Genomic DNA, 26,798 nt, shown 5'->3' with positions numbered 1-26,798 from the left:
GTCTTGGATCTGATGCTCATTAGCAAAGCCACGACGATTAGAACGAACAAATGTGGACTTGTCCCGTCTTAGTGAGCGATGCTGCGCAGTGTAAACAGTGCCTACGGTACGCAGGCGTGTTTTCGTGCGCACGCTTAAAGCTCTAATTCCCTCAAGACAGGTTCAAAAAGAGTTCATATTCCTCTGGTGCAGGGAGGAAGAATGAACGGGCTCAGAACATAGGAAATGAGTTGCATTTTCAAAATCATCAATCATAAAGTCATTTATTTTCTCCACTTAAAGTCCATTTTTTTCAATGCATTTTGACAACATTCACATTTCATCTCTGCTTTTATTGTTTTCATTTTGGCCACTGTGTATTTCTCAATAAGCATTAATGTTATACTAAAAGGAGTTTTGAAAATGTCCAGAATCATGTCTGATAGGAAGAAAAGTGCTGCGTTTCACCACTCTTCCTGCTGTCACTGAGGTCACCATGCACTCTGTTTCGTGAGACCTCTCTTTATGTTTTCTTCAGACGTCTTCACAGTTCATTATGAATCGTACCCGAATATCACATCAATCCTGAGCCTGCCTTTCAATCTTGTTATCCAGACTCATCCCCTTTCAAAAAGGTCCTCTGGTCTGTTAATCCAGCCACTGATGCAGCTTCAAACGTGGATGTTTATTCAAGAGCAGCTCTGTTTGATTTGAAGTGTTTGCCCAGTTGCAGCCGACAGTGCGCTGAAAGGTGTTGCGTGACTGCGAGCCCTAATGGTGATCGTGCTGCAGCATTAATGCTCTTATGAGATGTAAACAGCATCTACATACCAACACAATGAACCCTAAGCTGATTAGCAGTCACATTCACAGAAAGCAACAAGTTCAGACTTAGTTGGAAAAGCCTTCAAAGTCGACCTCAGCTGGGTCAGATCTGTAGGGAGTGTGGATCACTAACATGAGAGAAATTGAGTTTAAAAACAAAAACAGTGTTTTCTGATCGTGGCAGTTTCAGTAAATCTGACGTTTTAGCACAGACTCTCCCTCACAGTTCAGATTTGATGCTCGTGCACCATCTCTAACAATAAGGCTTCTTTCATGCTGCTTCGCTGACGTCTCAGCAGGGATCATCTCACTGCAGTGTTATAGCCGCTACACTTAATACAACAGGACGGTCCCCAGTGAATAAATTAGAAGAAGCAGTAGTTCCTTTCATTGTAAAATAAAACTTTAGCTTTTCTTTGTGATTTTTACTCTGTGTCACAATGAGCTGTTCAGCTGAATGTGGTTTAAGCACCAGACGACTACCAGAAACGTTCTGATCGTTTCTACAAATGCTAAAAATACATGCATAAGAGCTTATTTGCTTCCTGTCCAACAAATCTGAAAGTGATCTGAATACATATTACTGGAGGAGCTCCAGAACACATATGAATTGTTGTGCTTTTGACCTAAATGTTGATTTCGGTGTTTTCTTTCAGCTGTTTTTCTCCGTTTCCTCTTGCAGAAGAAGAATGCGAGTGTTCTGCTGAGCCTTGGCGCTCTGGCTTCCTGGGGAGTGATTCTCCTGTCGGCTCGCCTCTACTGGATGGGGAACAAGCCTCCCAACTTCTCCAACTCCGACAACCCCGCGGCAGACTCGCCGCATTTTCTCACCCGGACGCTGACCTTCCTCCACCTGCCCGCCGCCAACGCCTGGCTGCTGCTCTGCCCCGACCGGCTGAGCTTCGACTGGTCCATGGACGCCGTGCCCTTGGTGAGGTCTCTTGCCGACTGGAGGAACCTTCACACTGTTGCCTTTTATGGTGGGCTTTTTCTCCTGGCTCTCTTTGGCCTCCGTGGTCAAAACTCCAACGCCAAGGAAACCAACGGAAAAGCCCACGTGACTAATGGGAAATCCATCACCAATGGGAATGGCTACCACGCCCCAGACTCAAACCACAACACCGATCTGGGTTTCCCGAAGACCACCCTGAACGGATCGGCTGGACTTCACCACTGTCCCCGGCAGGCGTCCCTGCCCCCGACAGAAAGCCTCGTCCTTTTTTCACTGGGAACCCTTTCATTGCCTTTCATCCCAGCCACCAACCTCTTCTTCTACGTGGGTTTTGTAATAGCGGAGAGGGTTCTGTACATCCCGAGCATCGGCTTTTGTTTACTGGTAGCTACCGGCGCGAGAACCTTGTACGTGAGGCTGAGGACTCGAGGCTGCAGGGCGCTGGTGCCGTGTCTCTGCGTGGGACTGGTGCTGCTCAACGGACTCCGGACCGTTCAGAGGAACAAAGACTGGAGCAACGAGGAGAATCTGTACAAGTCTGGGATTAATGTGAATCCTGCTAAAGGTGAGAGGGCCGGACGCTATCATCAGATCAGAGAGCACGCTGTTTTCTACATTCCAGGCTTCAAAAGAAGGAAATGCTCTTTTTTTGTTTTTTTGTATTTGAACCTGTTTGAGGCTTATTGTCTGTCAAACTTACAGAAGGAAACCTTTGGAATAGTTTAACCAGAATATAAAAACTATATAACTTTTTTTTTGTCAGAATTTGGCAGATTTTCAGTGTAGATGTCGGGTTTATTTTGGTACATCTTGACTGACACGTGTCTCCTGCAGCCTGGGGAAACTTGGGGAATGTACTGAAGAACCAGGGCAAGATGGCGGAGGCAGAGACGGCGTACAGGAACGCTCTGCACTACCGAGGGAACATGGCTGACATGCTGTATAACCTGTGAGTGTTAAAGACGCCCGTTCCACCTCCTCCTGTTTGCACAGTCGTGACACGAAGCGATCGCGACTCCTTCCCATCCATCAGTCGAGATCGAAGCTGCAGGAGAAGAAAGGCAGCGAAAAAAAAAAAAAAAAGGAGAGGAGATAAAGTGTAAAGAAAGACACAGCGTGATAGACAGGAAGAAGTTCGAGGAGGAGAACAGGAATAGATCTAATACAGAAGGAACAAAGCAAGTGAGGCGCAGAGCGGAGCTTGATGCAACAGAGGAAATAACTCTGCGTGTCCCTCGTGGCTCTTTGTACCTTCTGCCGCTGATTTGATTAGTCATGGTTTGCAGGACCGGTGGGGGAAACGGAGAGCCACTTCCAATCCTGCAACAAAAGGTGTTAGAGGTGCCAGGATCCTCATAGCAAACGCATGTCTCCCTCTCTCATGCTGACACTGTTTTTCTCCACACTTTCCGAGTTGCCTCTCAAGTTCCGGGTGTCAGGAAGCTGGCGAAGCAACAAAGAGCGGGGAAAAAAAGTGAACCGTGTCAGACGGAGGTGCTACATGAACATGATGGATGGTTGAATGTATTGAGGTCATGCATTCGTATATGTGAAGAAAAAAGCAGGAAAGTTGCCCCAGATTGTGCTTTTCTGTGTTTATATTGCCTCGCTGTCACCCTCTCATCACATCGAGTTGTTTTTGCACTTCAAGCTTTTGTTCGTTTCGTATTATTGTACTCAGATTCGCTCTTTAATTTCTGTGTCAGGGGTTTGCTGCTGCAGGAGAACGAACGTTTTTCTGAAGCGCTGCATTACTACAAACTGGCGATTGGGAGTCGGCCAACACTGGCATGTGAGTAAACCTGCGAAAGTGTAATTCTGGTGTTGATGTACGATAGGGAGAGGAAGTGCTATTAGCAGTGGGCTGTTTATACACATTACTTGAGGCTTTGTTTGGATTAATTAGACGTGAGCTAAAGATCTTGTTTGTAGATTCCTATCAGCTGAGGCTTTAAAGCTGAACTGAATGCTCTTTAGCAGCATGGTCATTTGAAGGGCCATATTCAGCTTGACGGTGAAATGATGAGATTCAATCTCACACTCGGCTGCTCGCATGTGATTGAGGGCCCATCTTTCACCGTACCAAGGACAATTTTATGATCAAGGACACCTTTCTTCACTGCTTTTTGAGATTAATAACTATTTCTGTCTAGCTTGATCTTCCTTTATCCCAATTTTACCACATTTCCACTTGCTTCCTTCTGTCTTTGGCCTCTGTTTTGTGTCTTTTTGGATGTATAACATGCATCTTTGTACAGCTTCGTTGGTGATCTTGATTCTCTCTTTGTCCTCTTTCTTTTCTCTCCAACCCACAGCGGCCTACTTGAACACAGGAATAATCCTGATGAACCAGGGCAACCTGGAAGAGGCCAAGCGCACCTTCCTCACCTGTGCCGACATTCCTGATGAGAACTTGAAGGACCCTCACGCCCATAAGAGCTCAGTCACTAGCTGCCTGTACAACCTGGGGAAGCTGCTCCACGAGCAGGGCCAACAGGAGGCGAGTGTGCATTTAAAACTCTTCACTCTGGGTGTAAATAAATAACTTTTTTTTAAACATAAACCTCGCTAAATCAAAATGTTTTCGTTTCACTACAAGGAGGCCCTCTCCGTTTATAAGGAGGCAGTGCAGAAGATGCCCAGACAGTTCGCGCCACACAGCCTTTTCAACATGATGGGTGAGTGTGTGTGTGTTCCTTCTATGGGATGCAATCCTCCTTGTGTCCCATGACTTGATCAGTTACATGTTGGCGTGCGATACCAAGCTTGTTTTCACACGATCAGGCTGATTGTATTACATTCACGGGGAATGAAACGGAGTAAATCTCAGCGCATTAGTGTTCTATCAGATAGATTAGAAAGTGGTTCAAACAGTTTGTTCTGTCAGGAAAGCTTCAGCCAGCCTGGACCACCTGTTGGAGTCCACTGGTGTTGCTCATGAATGTGTGTGTTCTAGCTGTGTGTCCTCCTGACGAGAAGTGAAGCCTGCAGCATGTGATAAATCACATCCCCTTCCGTGTTATTTTAACGCTAATCGCATTATAGGAGGGTCATCCCAGTGGCACAGCTGAGGGGATGGATCCACGGACTCCCGGGACGCGTTGAGCGAACACTGGGAGTGTGTTTAGTCAGGTGACGGGAGGGGTGGAGGACGGGCGGTGTGTGTGGATCGGTGGGACGTCAGGCGATACTTTGGAAACTGATGTCATCGGCCCGTCTTTCTGCCCCGGAGGCACAAAGCGTTGACCGTGATCCCACTCAGGCTGAGAAAGTCCCAACAGGAGTTTTGTCCTCAAAAATTATAAATCCGTCTACATCAAGGAAATATACTTTTTTCACTGTTATAATAAGTAGATTATTCCTTTTCTTTTTTTAACGTTTAGATTAATTAGTTATTTTCTTCTAAAGGCTAAACAGTCTATTTGATCAGGTTTCTCAGTAAGTCAATTTCTCTGTGTTTGTCCAGGTTTATTGAATCTCTTCACATGTGTTGCAGGAGAGGCCTACATGAGGATGAACAAGCTGGAGGAGGCAGCCCACTGGTACAGGGAGTCCCTCAGGGCCAAGCCCGACCACATTCCCGCCCACCTCACTTACGGCAAACTCCTATCCATCAGTGTACGTTTCTTTGCACACACACACACACACAAAGAAGAAGAATTAGGAGTGAAAACATGATCTAATGATTCCTGTGGATAACTTTGTGGCGGACTGTAATTAAAAGAGACCTGAAGTGGCAGAGCGGAGTGATGAATAATGCATATCGAGTGACTTATATGGGACATCGAAGCAGAGCGAACCCACCCTATTGATTCCTCTGTAGAGCCTGAAGAAGTGCGATAATTGTTATTAGGTGCGAGCTACCGACTTGAAAAGATGTACGCCGAACAAAGTCCTCCCCTGATCCGAAGCCGAGGACGGTTCCCGACGCGCTGGCGAATATCGTGTTCCACCTGTGACTCCGCTTCCCCTGTGTGAAAGGGATAACGCAGTGTGAAAAGAGAAATTAAGACAGCAATGTTATGGCTAATAGCTTTTTGGCTGCCCTTGGATCGACACTGGTCCAGGACCGAAGCCAAATACCTCCACAAAGCGTCTGCGTGGAAGCGGCTCACGTACAAGTGTGACGTGCGAAGGTCAAACAGACGGGAAGTTTATGTGCCGAAGATGAAAGGCTGGATGGATTCCAGATAGTTTGCATGTTTTTAAGCTATTTATTCTCTCTGTTTATGTGTGTGTTAAAGGGCATCCAAGGGCATCCAAACCTGCACCGTTTTTCTTAAGTGTTTTCTGCTTTTAATGGGGTTTCCTGCAGGAGACCAAAAAAAAAAACAAAAAAAAAAACCCACACTCCTGTTGCGGAAAAACAAAAACACACTCGTATGACAACAGATGTGTTCACAGCTGAAACAAGTTTAGATTAACAGCCTGCCCTCTGTAACCTCTCTGAAGATGTTTGACCTTTTTCCTTCCTCAGCCTCTGGTGCTGAGGCAGAAACACACAACCGACACACACTCGCAGCTGCGAACCTTCGGGGCTTCAAATATTAGTTCTGACCAGTTGAAAGATTTGAAGATACACTGAACATAGCTCACAGCCAAAGTGGGCTGACCAGCAGGGCTGGACATCTGCTGCGGTCCCTGAGGCTCGCGCTAAAGATCCATGTCGGGCCCCAACTTACAGAGAGGCCACATCCCCTCCCAGCGGGCTCAGGAGGCAGGAGATTGAATGGACCCTGGACAATAGGCCAGTGGACAAGCTTATAATGCAATTACTCTCCTTCCTGATTGAATCACTCCATCGGCTACATTTTTGGCTGTCCTGGGGAGGGGAAGGTCACCGGCGAGTTTCGTACTGCGGTTCACCCCGACGATAGCGGCTCAGCTGTTTTTTTGAGTGAAAACCGGAGAGTGCAGTCGCTCTTGGACTTTGAAAGTGACCCACAAAAAAAAAAAAAAAGAAAAAAAGAAAAGTCAATCTGCACAATAAAAAGTGGGAACCCGATAGCCTTGCAACTCTCAGCAAATTACAAAGCCACGACCTTACTCATCCCAAGGTCAGAGTGTCCCATGTAACATTAGAGCCCTGCTCTGTATCTCACTGTGGCGTACATTAAGGAGCAGTGTGGCCTCTCAACACGACGCAGATACAAGTTCAGCTTCAGCCGTAAGTCATTTAATAATGTGAAAATGGGACGAAATGCATTATTTGAATCCGAAACACTGCAGCAATTCACAATATAAAGTTTGTGAAAAGTTGTTAGATGAAATTGAAACCCTGCATAAATCTGGGAAATTGTGACTTGTTCCTGCGTAACTGAAACAATTCACTGGACTTGCAGTTTTGTACGGATGGCTGGGGAAATACTTCAAATGACTGTAAAATGTGAAATAAGTCGTCCAGGCGCTATATTCACTCGTTCATCGAGAGCGACTGCAGGCGTGGGAAGAATCTGATGAAGCAGGCCGAATATGCTTCGTCCTCTCGTTTGGCGTCGGCAATATGGAAGCAATCAGAGCTTCCAGCATGAAACAAAAGAGGTGGAGAAACCGATCCACATGCCCACAGAAGCATTATCTTTTCGCTTTGGTTGTGGTTCCACACACACATGCACACACACACACCTTGGAGGTTTTTCCTTTATAGTTTGGGCACGAGGGGAGGGGTACTGTGGTTTGCGTTTTATTAGCATCCGTTTCCTGCTGATATGAAGCAGCAGGTTGCCATTCCTCAACCGAAAGCAGTTAACGTGCTTCAGCTTCCCAGAGCAGCTACAGTTAAATAAAAGCGACCATGTCCTGCATAATACATGTTTTAAAGTTTTTACAGTATATCAGTTGTATATCTTATAGTTTATACCAACAATTCTCTGCTGGAATAATAGTATTATCATATGAGCTGAGACCTTTTTTAGTGTATCTGAGTTATTGTTAGAATTTATGGGGGGATTTTTTTTCTTCTGTAAATGAAAAAAATGATTAATTCATTTTCACATTTGCACACACTTAGATTTACACCTCAGGGGAAGTTTCAGCATGAACAAGTCGATCTTCTGTCCTTTCCTGGTTGCCTTGTTTCAGGGATCAATAAAGAAGTGCCGACAAAAACACCGAATGTTAAATCTAACATGAAATCACCGATTTTTATTTTACTGTCATTTCAGGGCCAGAAGACAGAAGCAGAGAAATACTATCTGAGAGCGATTCAACTCGACCCCACCAAAGGAAACTGCTACATGCACTACGGTAGGAGGCAATATCAAATGACTTATTTACAGACGCTCTAAAAAGTCTTTTGACAAATAATGTTTTCAGTTATGTAGGCGTGGAGTCATTTATCACTGCCGCTTGGCTGTGACAAAGCGACCAGGACCTGGATCGAAGCGGCTCCGGTCCGCTGCTCATTATGCAAACCTCCGCTGTGCTGCACTCCTAGCCTCGGCGTAATGATCGGGCTTTTTGCTGCAGTAAGCTGTGCACAAGCTTATAATTAGGCTGAGATCTTTACAGCCTTTAATCCGAAACCCAAACTTTGTAGTGTCCCCCTCCGACACGCAGCCATTATCTAAACCCTCTTCTGCTTTGCGCCCCGGCTTCATGGTAAAAGATTGCCGACTTCGGGTGAATCGAGAGTAATCTACCATGTCCTTTTACAATTAAAGTTACAAGCCTGCAGCTCGCTGCTCGTGTAGCCCGATAAGATAAGAATGGAAGCAGGCAGGTAATCACGAGGAAACGTCAAACCCTTCACCGCTTTTATTATGATTCCAGAAAGTCATGGTGGCAGCGCACTGTCATTCACTTTCCTGTTTGAATCAGTGTTGGCAGTGTAAGGTTTTACAGATGGTCCAAACACACACACACACACACACACACACACATACACATACACATACAGACATGCATGCAGTGTTTATATTAGTACAGAGACAGGATCGGGATACACTGTTTACTATTGGTACCAGAGAGTAAAACACGATACGGCCTTCCCCCAGAGCTACTGTTAACGCAGCGTTCCTGTCAGGCTCCGCGCTGCTCCATATCGTCAGGATATTACCAGGAAATGAAATCTGCTTTATCATACCCAAAGCCCCATTGTGCACACTCCTATCTTGGGTTTTGAGTTTAGTTTATTCAGTGACAGAGGGGGGTCTGCTGCTGTCTTTGGACCAGGCTCTTTCCCCATTCTGAAGTCTGTTTCTCTGTTTTCTTTCTCCTAATGGTTATTGTGTGGGTCTTCTGCTGCAGGTGATGTTTATTTGGGCTGCTTCCCTTGCTTCTCTCAAATCTTGCTAGTCTAGCTGTCCTGGGGTTGTCTGGATGAGCTCCAGGTGTGTAATGAGTGATGATATCTGTCCTCACTGCAGCACACAGACACACACACACACACACACACACACGAAGGATGGGTGCACACTCAGAGTTGAGCTCAGACAAATTCCCTTTTCCTGCCATTGTTCCCTAGAAGATATTGTAAAACAAACACGAACCAGGTCTAAATCACTTTCTTTGGTGCTTGGTTTGTTTTGGAAGCTGCACTTTCTGTACAAGAAAGCAAACAAGCCTGAACCTCAAAGGAGCCTCCCGATATTCCCCTTATTCAGGCACATCTGTGGTCTTGCTCGGCTGTTAATTTATAGCCACTGAAGCAGGCACTTGTGGGTATCGCACCAGGTGGCCAGACTCCCACAGGAAAATGCGAGAAATACCTCCGTCTCGGACGTGTTTCTGAATGCAACGAGGAAAACAATAAACCTTCATTCTTTTCCTGTGGCACCTGTATATTTCTTTTTTGTTTGTTTTTTTAATAATGTCCCAATCTCTGTCTTGGCATGTCAGAAAAGCTCCTCTTTCTCCTTTGTACCCTCATCACGCCTCCATCAGGTTTTCCACAGCTTGACTCCAAACAGCAATCTGGGAAAATAATTGATTTATTCTTAAGTCAATTATTTTCCAAGGGCACAAGACTAAATCTACAGACGTGCTCTTTAAGCAAAAGCTTAAACTCATCAACAGTTTAATGCAGTTGATTCAACGGAATCAATGGATGTTATGGCTCTGTGTGGAAGGAAAAGTTTGAAAAGCTGATATGAATGTTTCTACATTAGGAGGACAAAATGAAAATGAAAAAAAAAAAAAAAACAAAACCTCTGTTCTTCTCTGCAGGTCAGTTCCTGTTGGAGCAGTCCCGCCTGGGCGAGGCTGCGGAGATGGCAGAGAGAGCTGCAGAGCTGGACGACTCGGAGTTCGATGTGGTCTTCAGCGCCGCGCACATGCTGAGGTTAGCTCACCTCCTGGCGAGCGCCAACCACCTTTTTTCCTCGTGGAGTTCCCCTATTTACCGTACATAGAAAGTAAAGTGAATTAAACCATCTATAACGAGGTGTGTGTGTGTGTGTGTGTGTGTGTGTGTGTGCTGTGTTTGCTGCTGTGCCGTTTCAACATTTGTGGGTTTTCTTCCCCCACGATCGCTGAAATATACATTACAGCAGCATTATAGAATAGTAAATGTCTTTTTCATGAAAAAGCTCCAGGTTAATATGTATTACATGTATAAACAGCCGTTCCAGTCCTTGATGGGGAGGTTTCGGTCCCGGGCTTGTAAAGAGCCCGACGGAGACTTTCCCCCCAGGGTTTTTGGCAAGCACGTGCTCAGACAGCTTATAAATCTAAAAATGTGTCAAAAGGGACTGAAAACGTCCTTTTAGTCTCAGCAACTGAAGGGAATATTGGAATGATGTACTTCAGTGCGTTTTTGCTCTACATGTCTGGAAAAGTCATTACCGCTCTCCGGCATCACTCCCACCGCAGAGGATTTGTAGAAAAGTTAAAAGTCTCAGGCTCTGGCCGCTTTCAAAAGCGTCGGAATAAACCGAGATGACAGCACGTTCCTCTGCGTTTTAGAGTGACCGGTTATTTTGGGCTGAGACGTAAATCCGAGCAGATTAAAATGAGGGTTTATTGGTGTGACACCTACCTGTCGGAGCTGAAGCCGCTTTGCTGATAATAAATGGTGAGATAGAAATCCCGGCTTTGCTTTATGTCGGGCTGCTGACTGCCCGTAAAGCCGGGCGATAATACTGACCCCGGAATCCAGTCCAGCAAAACGCTTCTCCTCCAGAACGACACTTTAATTCAAGATATGCAGGTGGAAGCCTGAAGTGTAACTTTACCCCTTTAAGTCTGACTTCCTGAATCTTTATCTGCCATTTAATGACTTTCCCGTATCCGACCAAGCCAAACAAAAACCTCGGAAGGACACTATAGATGACGACCCTGATACCATTTGTGAACTCGGCCGAACCCCAGTATTCAAAAGACACATTTGACTTTGAATCAGAGCCTTATAAATATGAATCACCAGGTCAGGAAGGAACGGTTTCTTCAGCTTTATTATTAACTTTGGCGCGGCCAAGTCCGGTTCATGTGTTTCTTGAATATATTTGTATGTATGGAACAAATTAAGTGTTGCCTCTCGCCGTATCCAGCCGCAGCGTGCAAAGTGTCGTAATTATTGTTGGCGTCGCTGCCGTCCGCAAAACCTCGGCTTCTATTCATCAGAGCTGCACCGTTGCAATTAATTACTGAGCAATAACGTACAGTAAGCTATTCATCCATCAATCCGTCTTCTGGATTCACTTTGTCCAAGTTTGCGATGGTGGAGATCCAAGATCCGGGCGGACTGGCCGAAAAAGCATGACAGGACTCACACAGAGAAACACACACACACACACACACACACACACTCTGTACAGCCATCAGATGTCCAAGTTTGAAAGCACAGGAAGATCATGCAAACTCCACACAGCAGCATAAAGTGCTAACCGTTGCACATCTCGATGTTCCAGCTCATTTACTGCAAGACTCACTCAGCGAAGTAATTACTTGTCCCTGCACATTGTGTACTAATGATTTTATTGGAGGATTCAGCATCGCTGCAGATGAAACATCCCCGACTATTGTCTTACAAAATGTACTCCGCTTTTTTGTTTTTTTCTTTCAGCCTGCTCATCAAATGCAGGTCCTGTTTCTGGCTTGATGAGAAGGACTTTTGTCTGCTGGAACAAAGCGGAACATAATTTTTTAGCATTAGCTTCTCGTGCACGAAAGACGACGCTCAAGTTTTTTTTCCAAAGGAATCGCATACTTGAAAAAGATGAGATGTGAAACGGCGATGCAGTGTGCATAGCCCTGATTAATGTGCACCTGCTGAACACTAGAACATTATGCATGATTACTAACTACTGGTTAGAGTGAACTCTGCATGTGAAGCACTGGTGTATCATAATGAAATTATAGTTTAGCAATCCAAGTATAAGGACAATAATTGCTGTAATCTATATGGTAAGCAGTTGAGGAGTGAATGGATACTGTAATCAGAGATCGTGTGATTGTATGCATCTTTCTGAATATTTCTCCTTCCTTTCCAGACAGGCCAATCTGAATGAGGCCGCGGAAAGGCAGTACGAGCGCGCAGCCAGCCTCAGACCAGATGTAAGTACACGACCTGTTAGCACTTATCATGGAAATGCGTGCGCACGTCTGCGCTGTAAATTCAATTTACAACATACTATGTATCACCCATCACTGTGACATTATGTTTTAGTGCTGTTGTTGCTGGCAAACAGCGACGCAGCTGACTGTAAAATGGAAAACTGCGTTCGGTTGGAGGCTGCGAACCAGCGCCTCGATGTGCTTATCCAAACACAGAAACCCCAAAGAAAAATGAGCTCGCTGCCGTCTGACACCGAAATCACACACTCCGCTTCAGGGGAGATTCCTGATCATCGCAGGACCTGGAGGGATATCGTGTCTCTCGGTGTCAGCACATGCGGTCGGGGGACCGCTGTTATATCCTGTTTCTGAAATGTGTGCATCAGTCACTTCAAAGGGAGAGAGTGCGCGGTCCGGTCTGGGAGAAGTAATTTAGAGTCATAAGAACCCCTGGAAGGAACTTCCTGCAGTCGTTTGTAATGCGGGTCTGCTTCGTGACTTATGTTCGGTCCTGCGAGGAGGTTCAGAGCTTCTCCTTCATGTGTCTTTCGCCCATTTCTCAACCTTTTCGTCTAACTTACCCCGACAGCTGTGTCACAGAGTTTCAACTGATAATAAAATCATACCTTAAAAAATCTGAGGTGACAGAAAATACGCCAAAAGCCAATGCATGCTGAACATTTCTGCTTTTACACGCTCTCTCACACCTTGTGAATGTAATGCCTGGCAAATAAAAGCAGCTGCCAGATTACCAGCCCCCTGGTGAAGAGGCGCAGGCTGGTAATCACCGCCCTAATAGATGTGACCCTTTTGACATGACCGTCTGTCTGTTTACGTCCTCTGAAAGCCTTAAAAGCTCAGTAAAACCAGCGCGGCCGCCAACGCCGCTTGTCCATTACGAGTTCCAAAGCGGCGTGTTTATATTGCACCCTCTAAAAAAATAAGTTAACCTCCAAGTCGGGGTCATTATAATTCAGTCTGAAAGCCTTCACGTGCACTTTTGGACACGCCGAAGGGCTCCTCTCGTCGTTCGTCTGGTGTAAAGTGCTCCTCGTCTTTGACATTTTCTCCGCTTTAGTGAATGACAGTTGCTCAAATATCTGACTAATCCAATGGCTTTCAGGTCATGAAAGATTCAGCGCCGCCTCTGCGTGATGAGAAAGACAATGGATGTGAGCTTCCAGAGAGGATTTTCACGTTTTGCATTGAGATGTTATATTTACTCGTTCAGATTTAAAAAAAAAAAAAAAAAAAAAAACCTTTCTCAAAGGCCAACGCTGAACAGAAACGGCGTTGTTTACTCGCTGTAGCTCGGCTCCAGCATGCGTCATTTGTTCCATGCAAATAAAAACGATGCTACGTGAGCGCATGAGGTAATTTTTCTGTGTTTACAGTTATAATTCCAAAGATTTCAGTTCTGGAAAACCTGTGGTTATTTTGGCAACGACGTTTGTGGTTTAATGCAACAGTAAACACCTTCTGAGCCACAAATTTGTCAAAAAAAAAAAAATACAACACAAAAACAACTGAATAATACTGACAATAGCATGCTTGTCCGGCTTTGGAAGGATTTGTCTCTCTGGAAGGAAAGAAAAATGAATTACTGACATTCTGGCTGATTTTGTTTACACAGGGATCTGTCAGCAAGGTGTAATGACAAAAGGAACCCGCATTTATTTACTGATCATGCCGTACTTTGCAATTAAAAACTCAACACAGTTTTAAGGAAGTTTCCATTACAAAAACAAGGAAATTAAATAGGTTGGCAACATCCGATACCAACTCCAGTTGCTGTAAAATCTCCAATTACTGTATTTTATTATTTTTTTATAAACAGTTTCTGCTTGAAATGCTCCAAATCTACAAGTGTTCCGACATCGGTTGGTTAAAACAAGATCTCCAGAAGAGTCATCCTGAAGGCTGGAATGTAAACGAGTCCAGAATCAGTGCGGAGAAGAGGCAAACAGTGGTGTTTGGGGAGAGAGAAATCTGTGAATTTGCTGCCAAGTTGCTAACCATATGTCATGCGGCGAGGACGCGGGGCCGGGAGCGGCGCCAGGTCTGGGGGATGAGGTGCAGACGACTCTGAGGATGAGAGCTGGGTGTGTTTGTTAGTTATGGCTTGCCATGACTCGGATTTTATGCAATCCTGCGACTGGTACACCAGTCAGGGCCAGATGCTTTCACTTTGCAGTTTCAAAACATGGCATTTCTTAATGTAGGAATGTAAAAAATAGCTCTTGTAAGGGTTGTTAATTTCTATTTTAAAAATGACATCCACACTCCGTAGCCTCTTTTTTGTTCTCTGTGTCAGATGTAAACTGAGACGTTCGGCTTCGAAATAGTTCCGGAACCAAATTCAAGGTCAACGCAGTTGTCGGGAGTCCAGTAATCCTGCGACGCTCCTCCGCCTCACATGCCGCCGCCGCCGCCGCGGGGTTCTCATGATCCCGTCTTCTCTCCTCCGCAGTACCCAGCTGCTCTGATGAACCTCGGCGCCATCCTCCACCTGAACGGGAAGCTTCCCGAGGCGGAGGCCAACTACCTGCGGGCGCTCCACCTCAAGCCCGACGACGCCATCACCCAGTCCAACCTGCGCAAGCTGTGGAACATCATGGAGAGGCAGGGGCTCAGGACTAAACTCGGGATGCAGGGAGACGGCGTTTGAAACGGGAGAGTTCCTGCTCCGCTCCCTCGCCGAAGGCCGAAAACTCTCAGAAGACGGTTTCTTTACTGGTTTGGTCTGTGATGCGTGTGCAAGACGGTCTGAGATACGTCACGTTTGGGGGTCAGCTGGCAGAGAGCGCGTCACCGCTGGCGCCGAGTGACGCCTCGAATCGCACTTTGCGATGGCTGACAAGCAAATGTCGAAACGAGACGGTGAAGACTCATTTCAGGACTCCCAAAAAAAACTCCTCAAAAATCCATAATCGAAACTATTTACAGCTGATGTAGCAAAGATCGGCAATAATTCCACCAGGTTGCATTAATGAGTCAAGGGTTATCATATCGTGTTTCATCACGCCAGCTGGGTTGACTTAAAGAGCAACTCCACGTCCACAGTCCGACTCTCCAGCGTCTGTTCACTGGTCTTTGGAGGAAGGAGAAGCGTGTGGAAACAATACTTGTATAAAGTCTTTTGCGGCTCCAGAGGGAGCAGCTGATGATCTGATGATTGGGGAGTGGGGAGCTGCTGAGTTTACCACACCTCTGTGGCATCTCAGAAAAAAAAAAAACCAAATATAGTTCAGTTGCGTTGTGGACGAAGTAGCCTGCAGAAAGGACTTGTTAATTATTTTTGGCGCGTCGTCTAATGCTAACTAAAAAAAACCCTCCCGAGCCAGTCTCTCACACACACACACACACACACACAGCCAGTCGCTGGTGATCATCAGCACTCGGCGCATTATGAATGATCGTGACTGTGAAAGTCACAAGCAGCGAAACAGAGAAAGTTCCTCAGCGGTGCCAAAGCTTGAATCGAGTCTCTTCGCCTCTCGTGCCGAGCAAGAACTGTTGCCACTCGTTTGTTGTGTTCCTCGTGTCAAATGAAGATGTTTCATTTCATGTGATCAGATTTTAATTTATTAATGTTATTTTATGTGGGGAAAAAAAATGCCAACACTGTGCTGTTTCACTGTCCCATCAGCCCTTTCTCCTTCCTCCAGATAGATAGGCTACAGTAGGCAAACAGGAATGTTACAAAAAAAAACTGTTTTTCTATGTGTACTTTTATTTTTTTCTCTCTGCTCAGGGACATCGGGTTGTGATTCCTGTCACAGAAGAAGTTTGTGACCCAGAGAGAGCTTCCTAAAATGATGTTAGGTGTTATTTTCATGATGTGATATTTGGTTAAATTATAGAAAATGTGTAGCTGGAGAAGTGTTGTGTTTTGTAAAAGGAAATGTTTTTTTCCACAATAAAAACAAAATTTTTGCTCTCCTTCTACTTTTTTTTTTTCTTTTAACAAAGTTAAAGCCGATCTCAGCTGCTAATAGGCTAAATATTATTTGGCTGTGATCCAGTGGCTTTATGTACCTCTTTGCACAAATCCTACCGTTTCCTGTTGAAGTGGGGCTGAGGAAATCCTTCTTTAAACGTCCCTCATGGCTTGTCATTTCTGCATTTAGAAATACTGACTTTCAAAGCGTTTAAAGACACTGGAAAAACTCAGTAATACCAAATAACATGAGCAAGGCACGGGGGAGGGACATGTACGCACAGAAACACACGAGTGTGTGCTTTTATATTCTTGGAATTCATAAATTTGTGACTTTCTGAGATGGGAATACTTCACTTCCTGTGTGAATCAACGTTGAAATAACAAGACCACTAATTGAAAAAGTACAAACGGCCACAAAAACAAGCAATTTACAATTAACGCCTGAGCAAATACCCAACAAAGGCTCAGTGAGAGACAAAAGAATCAGCTGCCAGCAGGCACCAGACTGTCAGTCGGAAGCAGATCTGCAGGAGACTAATCAAACTCGAGCTGGAAGTGTCACTCATAAACAACGAGCCCCCTGTAAGCACGTCGCCCTCCAGAGCTGTGTTACCAGCACTCGGAGCCACACAGACATCAAAGGTGTCAAATCCATTGTTGGGGGAAATCGATCATCATAAATCACAGCTGAAACTGACAAACCGTCGTTGGACATTTAAAGGAGAAAGCTGCGCTCAGAGGCCATTACTATTAATCACAGATGGTTGTGGCTCTCTTAAAAATATCACTTTAATAAATCAATCCTTATTTATAGAGCATCTCACATGCAGATTGGTGCAGTTCTCACAGAGGCATTCCCACTGGGCCGAGACAAACTGCAGGTGAGATTAATGAAGATTCCAAAATGTCTAAAAACAAACATTTGCTGCCATGTCACTCGGATTTGGAAAAAAGCTTATCGGGCATTGCAACACAGCTGTTTAAGACACAGGAGCTTGCTTTATTAAAAGGCCCGGAGAAAGGTGAGGTGGAGCAAGTCCTGCCATCAAGAGAAAAAAAATCCAAACACAGAGAAAGGCCTGGAGCGCAAAGAACAGAAATCAGAGTAACACAACCGACGCTGGAACACAGACAAACCAACAAACAGGACTCAGAAGAAAAGCCCATTGCGTACCAACCACAGAGAGCAGCTGAAGGCAATCACACACTCAGGCGCAGGTGAAAAGCATCAGGACAGGGAACAGCAATCAAACACGAGGGACGGGGCGCCAAGGAGCCTGAAACAAGAGAAAGAGTAGAATCTCAAAACTGGGCCAGTTTCGACCCAGAAGAGCCAATTTCTTGTAACTGATTGAGTATCATGTCGATAGGGTTCACATTTTGAGCTGAATTCAGTGCGATTCCATCAGGAAATTATCATTAATTTAAGTATTTCCTCACATTTTTGTGTCTTCTATTAGACCTTTCAGACAATTGACAAGTCGGAATCAGAGGACGTGGGATTAGTTTGCAGGCTGTGCGTCGTTTTATCGAAGGCAATTTCAAAGAAAATTGATTTCTCCCCCGTCATGTTGGCTCATCTTGCTTTCATTAGTAAAAGAGAAGGACAGTGCCAGTCCGTCTCTTCCCAGACACACACTCTCACACAGATCCACTAATTAGAGTTGGTCTCTCCTCAAACTCAACGTGTTGATCTCGTCTGATCGAGCAGACATCAAAGGCCTCATAATCACATGCCAGACTCGGAGCGCACCACTAAATATTTAAGAAGATATCAAACTTGACTCCCTTATTGACTTGCAGGAACTCGCAGCCCCAGTTTGAGGAATTTGAAAGTGTGCACAGAGAGTTAGCATGAATCTACCAGGACACATTTTGTTATATAATAATAACAGAACGAAGAGAGAGCTTATTATGCAAAGGAAGACGCTCACTTTGAAATGCCATCTGCCAGAACGAATCTGCCCATCTTACCCACAGGACCAATTAAACTCATCTCAAATATTTTCGCGTGAGTTGACGGCCGTCCCTGCAAACACCTCCATTAAATTCAACACGCAAAGGAGAAAAGGTTTCCCTGTGAAGCATTTTAGGAAAGTAAAGAAAACAGCGTGTGTGAAGAATCTTTTTGTCTTATTCCATTATTGATCACAAGGTTGTATAATGCTGGAATGAAAAAGTATTTATCGAAAAGCTGAAAGTGGGATTTGTTGGGGATTTGTTTGATCGCCAACGCTATGTGCCCTTGAGCAATGCCAGTCCTCTGGGATGGGAGACATGCAGAGGACAAATCGTTACTTTACTAGAGTGTGAGGGTGAAAACTGTTCCACATGAGGCGGACCAGCAAATGACCCTCAAGAGCCACGGCTGGAAGTCTTCTCTTTGTCTGCAGCGCCCTCTGCTGACAGCCTGTTCGAAATGCAACTCACTTTTTCTTCTCCTGGATTATTTGGTATACTCCAACAAAACACTTCAAGTTCAAAAACAACAACAAAACAAAACAAAACAAAACAAAATAAAACCATGATTCATTTCACACAGAACAATCACAGGAACCTTCAGATCGGAGCGGCAGGTTTTCACACCTTTGCATGTGATTTGCATGTCAGAGACCTGTTTGTTCACAGCAGTCTGACATGGAGAAAACATTTCATCAACTCTGTTTAATTACTATGGTCTGATTTCTTATCAGGGCTGAGCTGTCATAATTTCTATCTCTGCTTATTGTACTGTTGACAAATGCAAAGGAGTTTTTCCATCATTTAAAGTGGACTTTAGATCTTAAAGGAGCAGTAGGTCCACACTAAGCGAAGCTAACTCAGGTGGAAGAATTGAGTTACTGTTGGAAGCATCTTTCTTGGTGAGCTAAGCATTTTTAAGTGAATAATTACCAAAAAAAAAAAAAAAAAATCCAGCCTCTAGTCTCTGCTGTCACAACGCTGGGATGGCTGTCAGCACGAAATCAATGGAAAGACAGAATGAGCATTAATTAGCTTGAATCAATTTCTTAAACAATAAACTGCCATTGATGGTGTGATCTCAAACAAATCACGTCAGAGTCGACATCCCACATGAAAAGGTTCACTCGGGAAGAAAACACATGCAGACGTGCCAATTCTAGAGGATTTTATTTGAACTGTAAATAATCAAATCAAATTAAAACTTAACACATAACTGCTAATATTAGAAATTTAAAATGTTTATATTTATTTTAGAGGGCTTTCTTCTGATACTCAATCACATACTCTGGATATATTTGATTGGGATCAAATATAACAAAAATGTTGGGATTATTGATACTATCCACACAGCTGTGGTGTTGATTTTCAAGACTTCCTTCATCTGGTTTTTTCATCCGTTGTTGGCCTTGAGTGGATTTTCCAATCATGACCCGAGCCAAGATCATATAGAAGTATGTTTGACCTGACCCTAAATCTCGGGTGCTCCGGCTGTACTGATCTGCCAATGGGGCATATTTGGCAAAATATATTCCTGCAAAAAGAAAAAGATAAAAGGAAACATAAATACATAGATTAAATAACATGACATTGCATCAGTCAGATTATCTATGAAACACTTATTTACTTGGACTAATTACACAAACAGGATAAATTTACCTTTCCCATAAGCACAGGAGTCTTTAGCGAAACGTAAATCAAAGTTGTATTTGCAAATGGCCTCAATTTTCTTCACATCAGTCCCATGAAAGAGTCTTCTCTCTTCAATATCTTTGACTTTGTGAATCCTCTTTAACTGTTTCTTTTTCCTTTGAGAGAAAAAGTGGTTCAAAACAAATAGTTTAGAAGAGCAGCAGAATCAGGATAATGAAGAAAAGTGCACTCAAAGAACTACCTACGTGCAATAAAATTCCCAGAGGTCCAAATTCTGGATCCTTTTGATGGATACAATGGGTTTGTCCAGCAGACCCTCTTTCAGCACGTATCCTGCCACAGTCTTGTATTCAGGAGTGAGTTCGGTCAAGGGGACTAACTGTGAAACAGAATACAGCAGCATATTGTTAAAAATGTTGCTTTCTTCTAAAACTGGTGACTTATGTGTGAATATTGCCATTTTCTTTTTATTCAACCCAGTTAATCACATCCATAACTTCCAGTATTTAACATAATTGATTTTTTTTTTTCCAAAATCACAGATACCACAATAATCCTAAAATCGATCAGGGTAGATTTTCTTAGGTGAACACTGTTTTGATCAACTTTACCTGACATGGCATTGTAGGATCAACTGCTTCCCAGAAAACTGGAGCAGCAGTAAAACAGGAGCAACTGTGGGAGAAAAGAAAACAAATGACTGAGTTTCACTTTCACTTGGTGAGAAACCAAACTGAAGCTGAGAAGTGTCTCATAAGCAAAGCCGGAGGCTGCTTTTACTACAGCGTGAGCTTGACTCATGGTTTCACCTCTTGTCCATGGCGTAGTCTCGTTTGATCCTTCTTTGCCTTCCTCTGGGGTCCGTTTGTAACATTGCTGCATGGGAGCGAAAATCATTTAATTCACTTTATGTTCATACAAGGAGTAAAAGCTTTTAAATAAATCTCAAATACCTTTAAAATCCACCCGACTGTTGCCACTGGATGAAGTTCTGTTTACAACTCCCTTTGGGTTCCTACTGTAATACCGCTCCAGCTCCTCACCACTAAACATATCGTCATCAGGGTCATTCTGGAACATGGAGGTCCAGCATTAGAGTCGATCGGCTAACTGTATATGGCTTGAATAAAAAGAAAACTGATTACCTCAAACGGGTGCCACCTTCCACAGTCTGCCAGGTAATGCCACATGCAGGGGGTTTCCATCTCCATCTCCTCATCACCACTGCCAAACATTGTCTCGGTAAATAGAAGCCAAAACAAATCATGTAAAAGAATGAATAAGTATGAGTGAAAGTGATCTCTCTCTCTCTCTCCGATTTGATACCGACTCTTCTGCCTCATGAATTAATACTCCACTACAGACACACCCTCTGAGGGAGGCCGGGTTTTCTCAGTGTGACTCAACGTTGTGATACTGCTGCCGACAAAACCCGTCTGTCACTCATCAATATATCCATCTGTGACCGGTGCACACAAAAACATATGTAATGTGTTTATGAGGAACATTTTATTTGTTGCAACGTGCAAGTTACACACATTTTGCCCGACTCGCACACTCACATTAGCTTCTTTTGTGACCTCAATGATCAAACCTGTCGCCTCGTCCCTTGTAAATAAAGGAGTCGTACAGGCTGCTGTCTCGCTCTGTGGGAAATCCACATGGCAAATCCAGTTCTTCAACCCTCGCAGACACGGTCGTACAGTGAATTTAACCGGGAAGCAAAGCAGTGTTACATAATGCCGTTAATGTCATGGCAGAACTACACATGTGCTACATTCATGTTTTACACCAGGAGCAACGAGCCCGCCTGCTTCCAGGAAGTCAAATCACATGGAGATGATATCTGTTCCAACAGGATGCCAGAAAGGTTTCTTTTGTTGTTGTTTTTTTTTTTAATTAACTTGTTTGTTACAAAATTCAAGCTCAGTCGTGTCAGAAAAGTTACACAGAAACATATTGCTCAGGAACAACGAGTCAACACAACATCACAGGTTTATGTCAGTGTGACACAATAACAAGGCCTTTCATGGAAAGGGGAAAAAGTTCCATGGATTTAAAAAAAAAAAAAAAAAAGAAAGAAAGATGTGGAGGTAGAAGCATTTTATGATGACTGTATAGTAAAAGGTACGAAATGCACGCAGACTGTGACAGATCAAAACAGGAGAACGTGTTTTTGGTTCTGTAAATACATAAATGTTCGGCACTGCGGATGTGGGAAAAGGAGGCCAAGGGCAGGACATCACCTATACTCTACAAGCTGCAAGTGCCACGCTTATTTTCAACACATACTGAACGAGCAAGCACAGGTTCTTTTTTCCTTTTCTTTTTTCTTTTTTTTTAATGTAAAACCAACACAAAGACTGATCCACAGTCAGTATTTTAAACTTTCCTGTCTCAGAAACTCTCCGACCACAAGGTCGAGTCAGACTAATCAACTGTACAGTGTACAAATGACGCACAGCAAAAACTCACAATGCTACTGAATATATCTGTCCAGTTTCCGGTCAACGTTACAGTACAGTGGAAATCTGCAGGAAGGCCGTCTGCGATACCGATAACATTGGCTATATGTTACTGTACTTCCCTGCAGAGGAATTCTGGAACCAACCACCTATTTTTTTTCCCTTACAAGACAAGAAAAATGTACTTCTTTTCTTTTTTCAGTAAAAAATAAAAATCTGCCCGCCGACTAATTCACAGTTCAAGAGTTACAAACTAACTCCTGATCCATTTAAGACTTGTGAAATATTGTGACAGGAAACTTGACATCTATATTTTGGAAGATTGCAGGTTTTTGCATCGTACACGTACACGCAGCGCATCTTTACTTTCTTGCTTCTCGGGTTTCTCCAAAGGCACTTTAGATGATCCGCGCTCCAGTTTAGGCTGACTGAAGCTCCGATTCAGATCTTCTTCTGGTAATGTGTTGAATGTTTCCGCATCGAAGATCCAGCCTCATCTTGGAAATGTTTAAAAAAAAGGAAAAAAAAACGATGTGAGCCATCAGTAGAACTCGATGAGATACTCGGGGTAAATCTGATTGCTGTCGAAGATGACGTAGATCTTCGGATTGGCCATGTCGTCCACACAGCTGTCATAGAAGTTGGTGAAGCTGGCATCCTTGGAGGGCGGCCTGCTGTACATGGGGTGGCCCACTGTGTATTCTCCAACAAGCACTCTGGCGAGGAACATGGTCTTATAGGGGGGCTCGCTCGCAAATATTGGCGGTGCGAGTCCGTGTCTGTGCAGCGTGTTGTTGTGTTTCCCTGTGGTGTGACAGAACTTGCTGGAGTATTTGGCATCCCGAGCAAAGTAGCTCCCTGCAGGGACGTGAAAACAAAGCAAATGTTGAAATCGGAAAAGAGGAGAGGCGCAATGAATTCTTCCAGAAAACACTAAAGGATCTACCTTTGCCATAGACGTCGCCGTGGCTTCCCGTCAGCCGCCAGTCGAAGTTAAACGTACATATAGCTTGTATGTTGCTGTGCCCGGTGCCGTGAAACAGCATCCGCTCCTCGATATCCAACGTTCGTTTGACTTTCCGCAACTGGGTTTTTTTCCTTTGGGGAAAATCAAATAAAGGACAAGGAGCCATTAACTGCAGCTTGCCATATTATGGCTGCTTAGTAAATACACTGTATAAATTAGCAGAATTGTTTGATAAACTGCAGTTAGGTTTTAATGATTTTGGACAACACAAGATATAATCAAATCAGTCAAATAAAACTTTATTCAGATCAGTCTTGAGAGATGTATTTCACCTCAATATTAAGGTGAGGGTTTGTGACTGTATTGTTTATATCATTTACTGTGTGATCGTACTGAGTAGGGGGGTAGCAGGCGACATGTGGGATGTGGGCGGGGATATTCAGTTACAGTTTTTTCTCCATTGGTTTGGCTCATTTCTTGAAACAGAAATTACATTTTCAAAACAATATGGACAAATCTTCGAACTAGTCATGAACTGCTCACAACAGAACGGCGTTTCTCGTTCATTTCATCACATTGGAAATGTCTTAGTACATGTCAATGTCTCGGAACTTCTTTGTAAATGATTAAGCACATTAAGGCTAGATTCAGCTAAATTTTCAAGTGAATAGATGCAGTTGATCTAACTAAAGCTGAACAACCAAAAAAACAAAACAAAAAAACAACGAGCACAGGAACCATTGCCAGTGAAGGACTGGGCTCAGACTGACAGGTAGATGAGGGATGTTTTAATGTTCTGAGACCTTAGTGACAAAACATCTACATCAACATTTTGACTGTCAGAGCCACACAATGCCGAAGGCACGGAGCGTTTTGGGGGTATTGACCATTTATTTGAGAAAGAAATTTGGTTTTGGCACCAAAGCGAACTCTTTTGGAAGAGATTCGAGCTTTGACAGGTGAACCGTGTGGTTTTGCTGAACCGTCCAGGTTGTTTTTGGCAAGAGAGCAAAGAGTGTTGAAATTGAGAACGTCAGGTTTGTTTGGAGAAATGAGTCATAGCAATTAAGAATGATCTTTGCATTTTGGTGGCATTGACAATTTATATGGGAAAGAAATTTATCTTTGAAGCATGAGTGAGCAGTTTAGGAGAGATGCACTTTTGCAACTACAGGAGTATTTTGCCAAAAGATCTTATAGTTTTGAAAATGTCATTTCTGTTTCAGAAAATGAGCCAAACCAATGGAGAAAAACTGTAATATATTCACCTGTGTGTGATGAGGGGGAGAAAGAGGATGAGCATTTAATATATATTTGTTTACCTGCAGAAGAATTCCCACAGATCCAGATTCTGAATCCTCTGGATGGATTTGATTGGATGATCCATTGTCCGTTCGTAGAGCCTGGCCACTTCTTTAAACTCATATGTGTCTCTGACGAGCTGGATAAGCTGCAAGAACAGCTCAAAAGTTGACTAAAAAAATAAACAACTAAAAGTAAAAGTGAGCAACAGCTAAATAGCTCCATCAGACTTGAAAATGTTTGTTATGAAATGTATTTATACAATGCTGCACACAGCTACGCAAAGCTGTTTGGATCATCTGCAACTCAGTTGTGTGGTACATGAACAAAAAAGCTGAATAGATTTTTTTTTTTCTTAATCAGTACAATATAACATGAAATAAGAGCAGGTTCTTTTTTGTCTTACTTCTCATACTAACACAGCTTAGTTTCAGATTCAAGGTAATTTAGACATCAAACCACAATTTTCAACGAATCACAGTTGGTAAGGTCATATTTTCTATCCACCTCCATCTTTTGTTTTCTCTTGAGATAAATGTAATCAGGTTCATCATTGTAACTAATATAATCCTATAATTACCCTCCTCCGCTGAATAAATCTAAGGTTATGTAAGAGATACAAAGCCTCACTTTCAGTGCTTTGGGATGAGAAAGTGAGTACACAACAGAGGTAAAGCAGCTTATAAATGTATATACTTAAAAAGTCGGGAAACATATGTATGCTTGTGTCTTAGGCTTAGTCATACACACCTGATATGGCTCATCTGTATTGATCCTCTCCCAGTGACAGGGAACAGGCAAAGCGAGATTATCACAAATAAACCTGAGAGAGACAGAGGAGTGGACAACAGGTTATTTACTGCACATCCACAGGACTTTCGATTTCCTTTCTGCATAGACGACAATAAAATGACAAAAGCTCACAAAGAGAAACATGGTAATTATGTAATAAAACATACTAAACAAGCATTTACCTGAAACCAGTTGCGGAGTGGAGGGAGCGCTTGATCGGCCGCTGTTTCCCTGTTGTTACATTTATCTGTCGCATTACTGGGTTGACACAGACACAAGAACCCTTGAGAAACGTTTGAAAGATGAAGAAAGCCTTCACTATTACCGTGGCTCATTGCTGCACCTGAGAAGTCCAGCCTGTAGGTGTACTTGGCTGTGTAGAATTCCATCACACCTCGCTGGTTCCTGTTGTAGCACTGCTCAATCTGAGCACTGGTCACCGAGCAGGCCGCGCTGGGATCAATCTGGCAGTCACAATGGGAAAAGGTAAAGCAGTGATAAATACTTAAGACAGATAACTAAGCATCAAATGCATTAACAGATAGAAAAATGTTTGATCAGGTGCACTGATACGAAAAAAAAAAACCTTAATCACAAATAGTAATAAATTTTGAAATTGGTTAATTTTGATCCATTTTGCACTTCTATTAATAACTGACTACCAATTATCACTTACTTTATAAAGCTTACAAAAGTGGGAAAATATCAAATACCCATGCACAGCACCTAAGAGGTTTAAATTTTAATTCTCAAAAGTGTCCTATAAACTGATAAGCGACGACAAAACATTTATTAGGCGCCTATGCTGGAACTTAACCTGCAAAAAACAGGCAACAAACTCCAGGAAACACGACCAAAGTGGGGGCAATATGTCAGTGGAACAGTATAAAGTGTAGCGTTGCGTGCCAAGTTGTGAAATACCTCGAACATGTGCCACACGCCACACTCAGCCAGGTAGAACCAGCACCAGTTGGGCTCCGACGTGTCCATCTCCTCAATCTCAGCCGACTCCTCCTCGGACGATCTGATGGCTAACATCGCTAAATCTGGAATCAGAGCATGCAAAGACACGATGAGGAAGCCAATATAGTGTTGTTTTTTCTTTTTACTTGTCAGACCACCCGAGCGCCGATTACACGTTTTAGCCGATGGCCATAAAGGCATTTAATTGTGTGGGAAATAAACATGAAGTGTGACAGGTCGTGCTAGCTCTCATTAACAGCTGCCGCACCCGATCCTCTCAGATCTCTGGGTGTCTTACCGGGTTTCAGCCTGCCTCTAAACGACTCTGTGACTTTATTGGGATACAAAATCTTCATCCATAACCAACGAAGCACCGAAAAAGTCCCACATTCGGTTTGGGTTTGAATGATTAACACTAAAATCCATTTTCTTCTTCTTATGCGTTGTTTACTTTTGCTTCCGGGTTCGTCACTCCTAAAACGTCACTGCGTCAAAGTGTTGCAA

General features: G+C 43.6%; 3 protein-coding genes across 3 annotated transcripts in view; 1 reads left to right on the top strand and 2 right to left on the bottom strand.

The window, feature by feature from the left end:
- The window catches only part of tmtc2a (transmembrane O-mannosyltransferase targeting cadherins 2a), a 50,165-nt gene extending 33,973 nt beyond the window's left edge, over nucleotides 1-16,192 (top strand). Inside the window, exons 3-12 of the mRNA XM_030113473.1 lie at nucleotides 1,487-2,321; nucleotides 2,591-2,705; nucleotides 3,463-3,548; nucleotides 4,072-4,256; nucleotides 4,356-4,434; nucleotides 5,253-5,374; nucleotides 7,921-8,002; nucleotides 9,923-10,037; nucleotides 12,187-12,250; nucleotides 14,721-16,192. Of these exons, the coding sequence (XP_029969333.1) occupies nucleotides 1,487-2,321; nucleotides 2,591-2,705; nucleotides 3,463-3,548; nucleotides 4,072-4,256; nucleotides 4,356-4,434; nucleotides 5,253-5,374; nucleotides 7,921-8,002; nucleotides 9,923-10,037; nucleotides 12,187-12,250; nucleotides 14,721-14,918 (1,881 nt within the window). The 3' untranslated portion in view covers nucleotides 14,919-16,192. The remainder of the gene's footprint in view (nucleotides 1-1,486; nucleotides 2,322-2,590; nucleotides 2,706-3,462; nucleotides 3,549-4,071; nucleotides 4,257-4,355; nucleotides 4,435-5,252; nucleotides 5,375-7,920; nucleotides 8,003-9,922; nucleotides 10,038-12,186; nucleotides 12,251-14,720) is intronic.
- A 3,120-nt stretch (nucleotides 16,193-19,312) lies between these two features.
- Nucleotides 19,313-21,133, bottom strand: LOC115404340 (protein mono-ADP-ribosyltransferase PARP11-like). The gene is made up of 7 exons (XM_030113629.1): nucleotides 20,951-21,133; nucleotides 20,759-20,876; nucleotides 20,615-20,681; nucleotides 20,417-20,480; nucleotides 20,051-20,184; nucleotides 19,812-19,960; nucleotides 19,313-19,686 (listed from the first exon to the last, which is right to left on the bottom strand). Exons 1-7 carry the CDS (start codon nucleotides 21,038-21,040, stop codon nucleotides 19,406-19,408), a joined length of 903 nt encoding a protein of 300 aa, XP_029969489.1. The 5' UTR covers nucleotides 21,041-21,133; the 3' UTR covers nucleotides 19,313-19,405.
- A 521-nt stretch (nucleotides 21,134-21,654) lies between these two features.
- LOC115404383 (protein mono-ADP-ribosyltransferase PARP11) lies at nucleotides 21,655-26,768 on the bottom strand. Its single transcript, XM_030113685.1, has 8 exons — nucleotides 26,593-26,768; nucleotides 26,253-26,377; nucleotides 25,675-25,795; nucleotides 25,514-25,589; nucleotides 25,290-25,362; nucleotides 24,560-24,687; nucleotides 23,217-23,368; nucleotides 21,655-23,128 (listed from the first exon to the last, which is right to left on the bottom strand). Exons 1-8 carry the CDS (start codon nucleotides 26,648-26,650, stop codon nucleotides 22,812-22,814), a joined length of 1,050 nt encoding a protein of 349 aa, XP_029969545.1. The 5' UTR covers nucleotides 26,651-26,768; the 3' UTR covers nucleotides 21,655-22,811.
- Between the last annotated feature and the right edge of the window lie 30 nt (nucleotides 26,769-26,798).

This window comes from Salarias fasciatus, chromosome 17, assembly GCF_902148845.1.
Source record: "Salarias fasciatus chromosome 17, fSalaFa1.1, whole genome shotgun sequence".
NCBI lineage: Eukaryota > Metazoa > Chordata > Actinopteri > Blenniiformes > Blenniidae > Salarias > Salarias fasciatus.
Note: the sequence above shows the minus strand (reverse complement) of the source record. Positions and strands in the feature narration are given on the sequence as shown.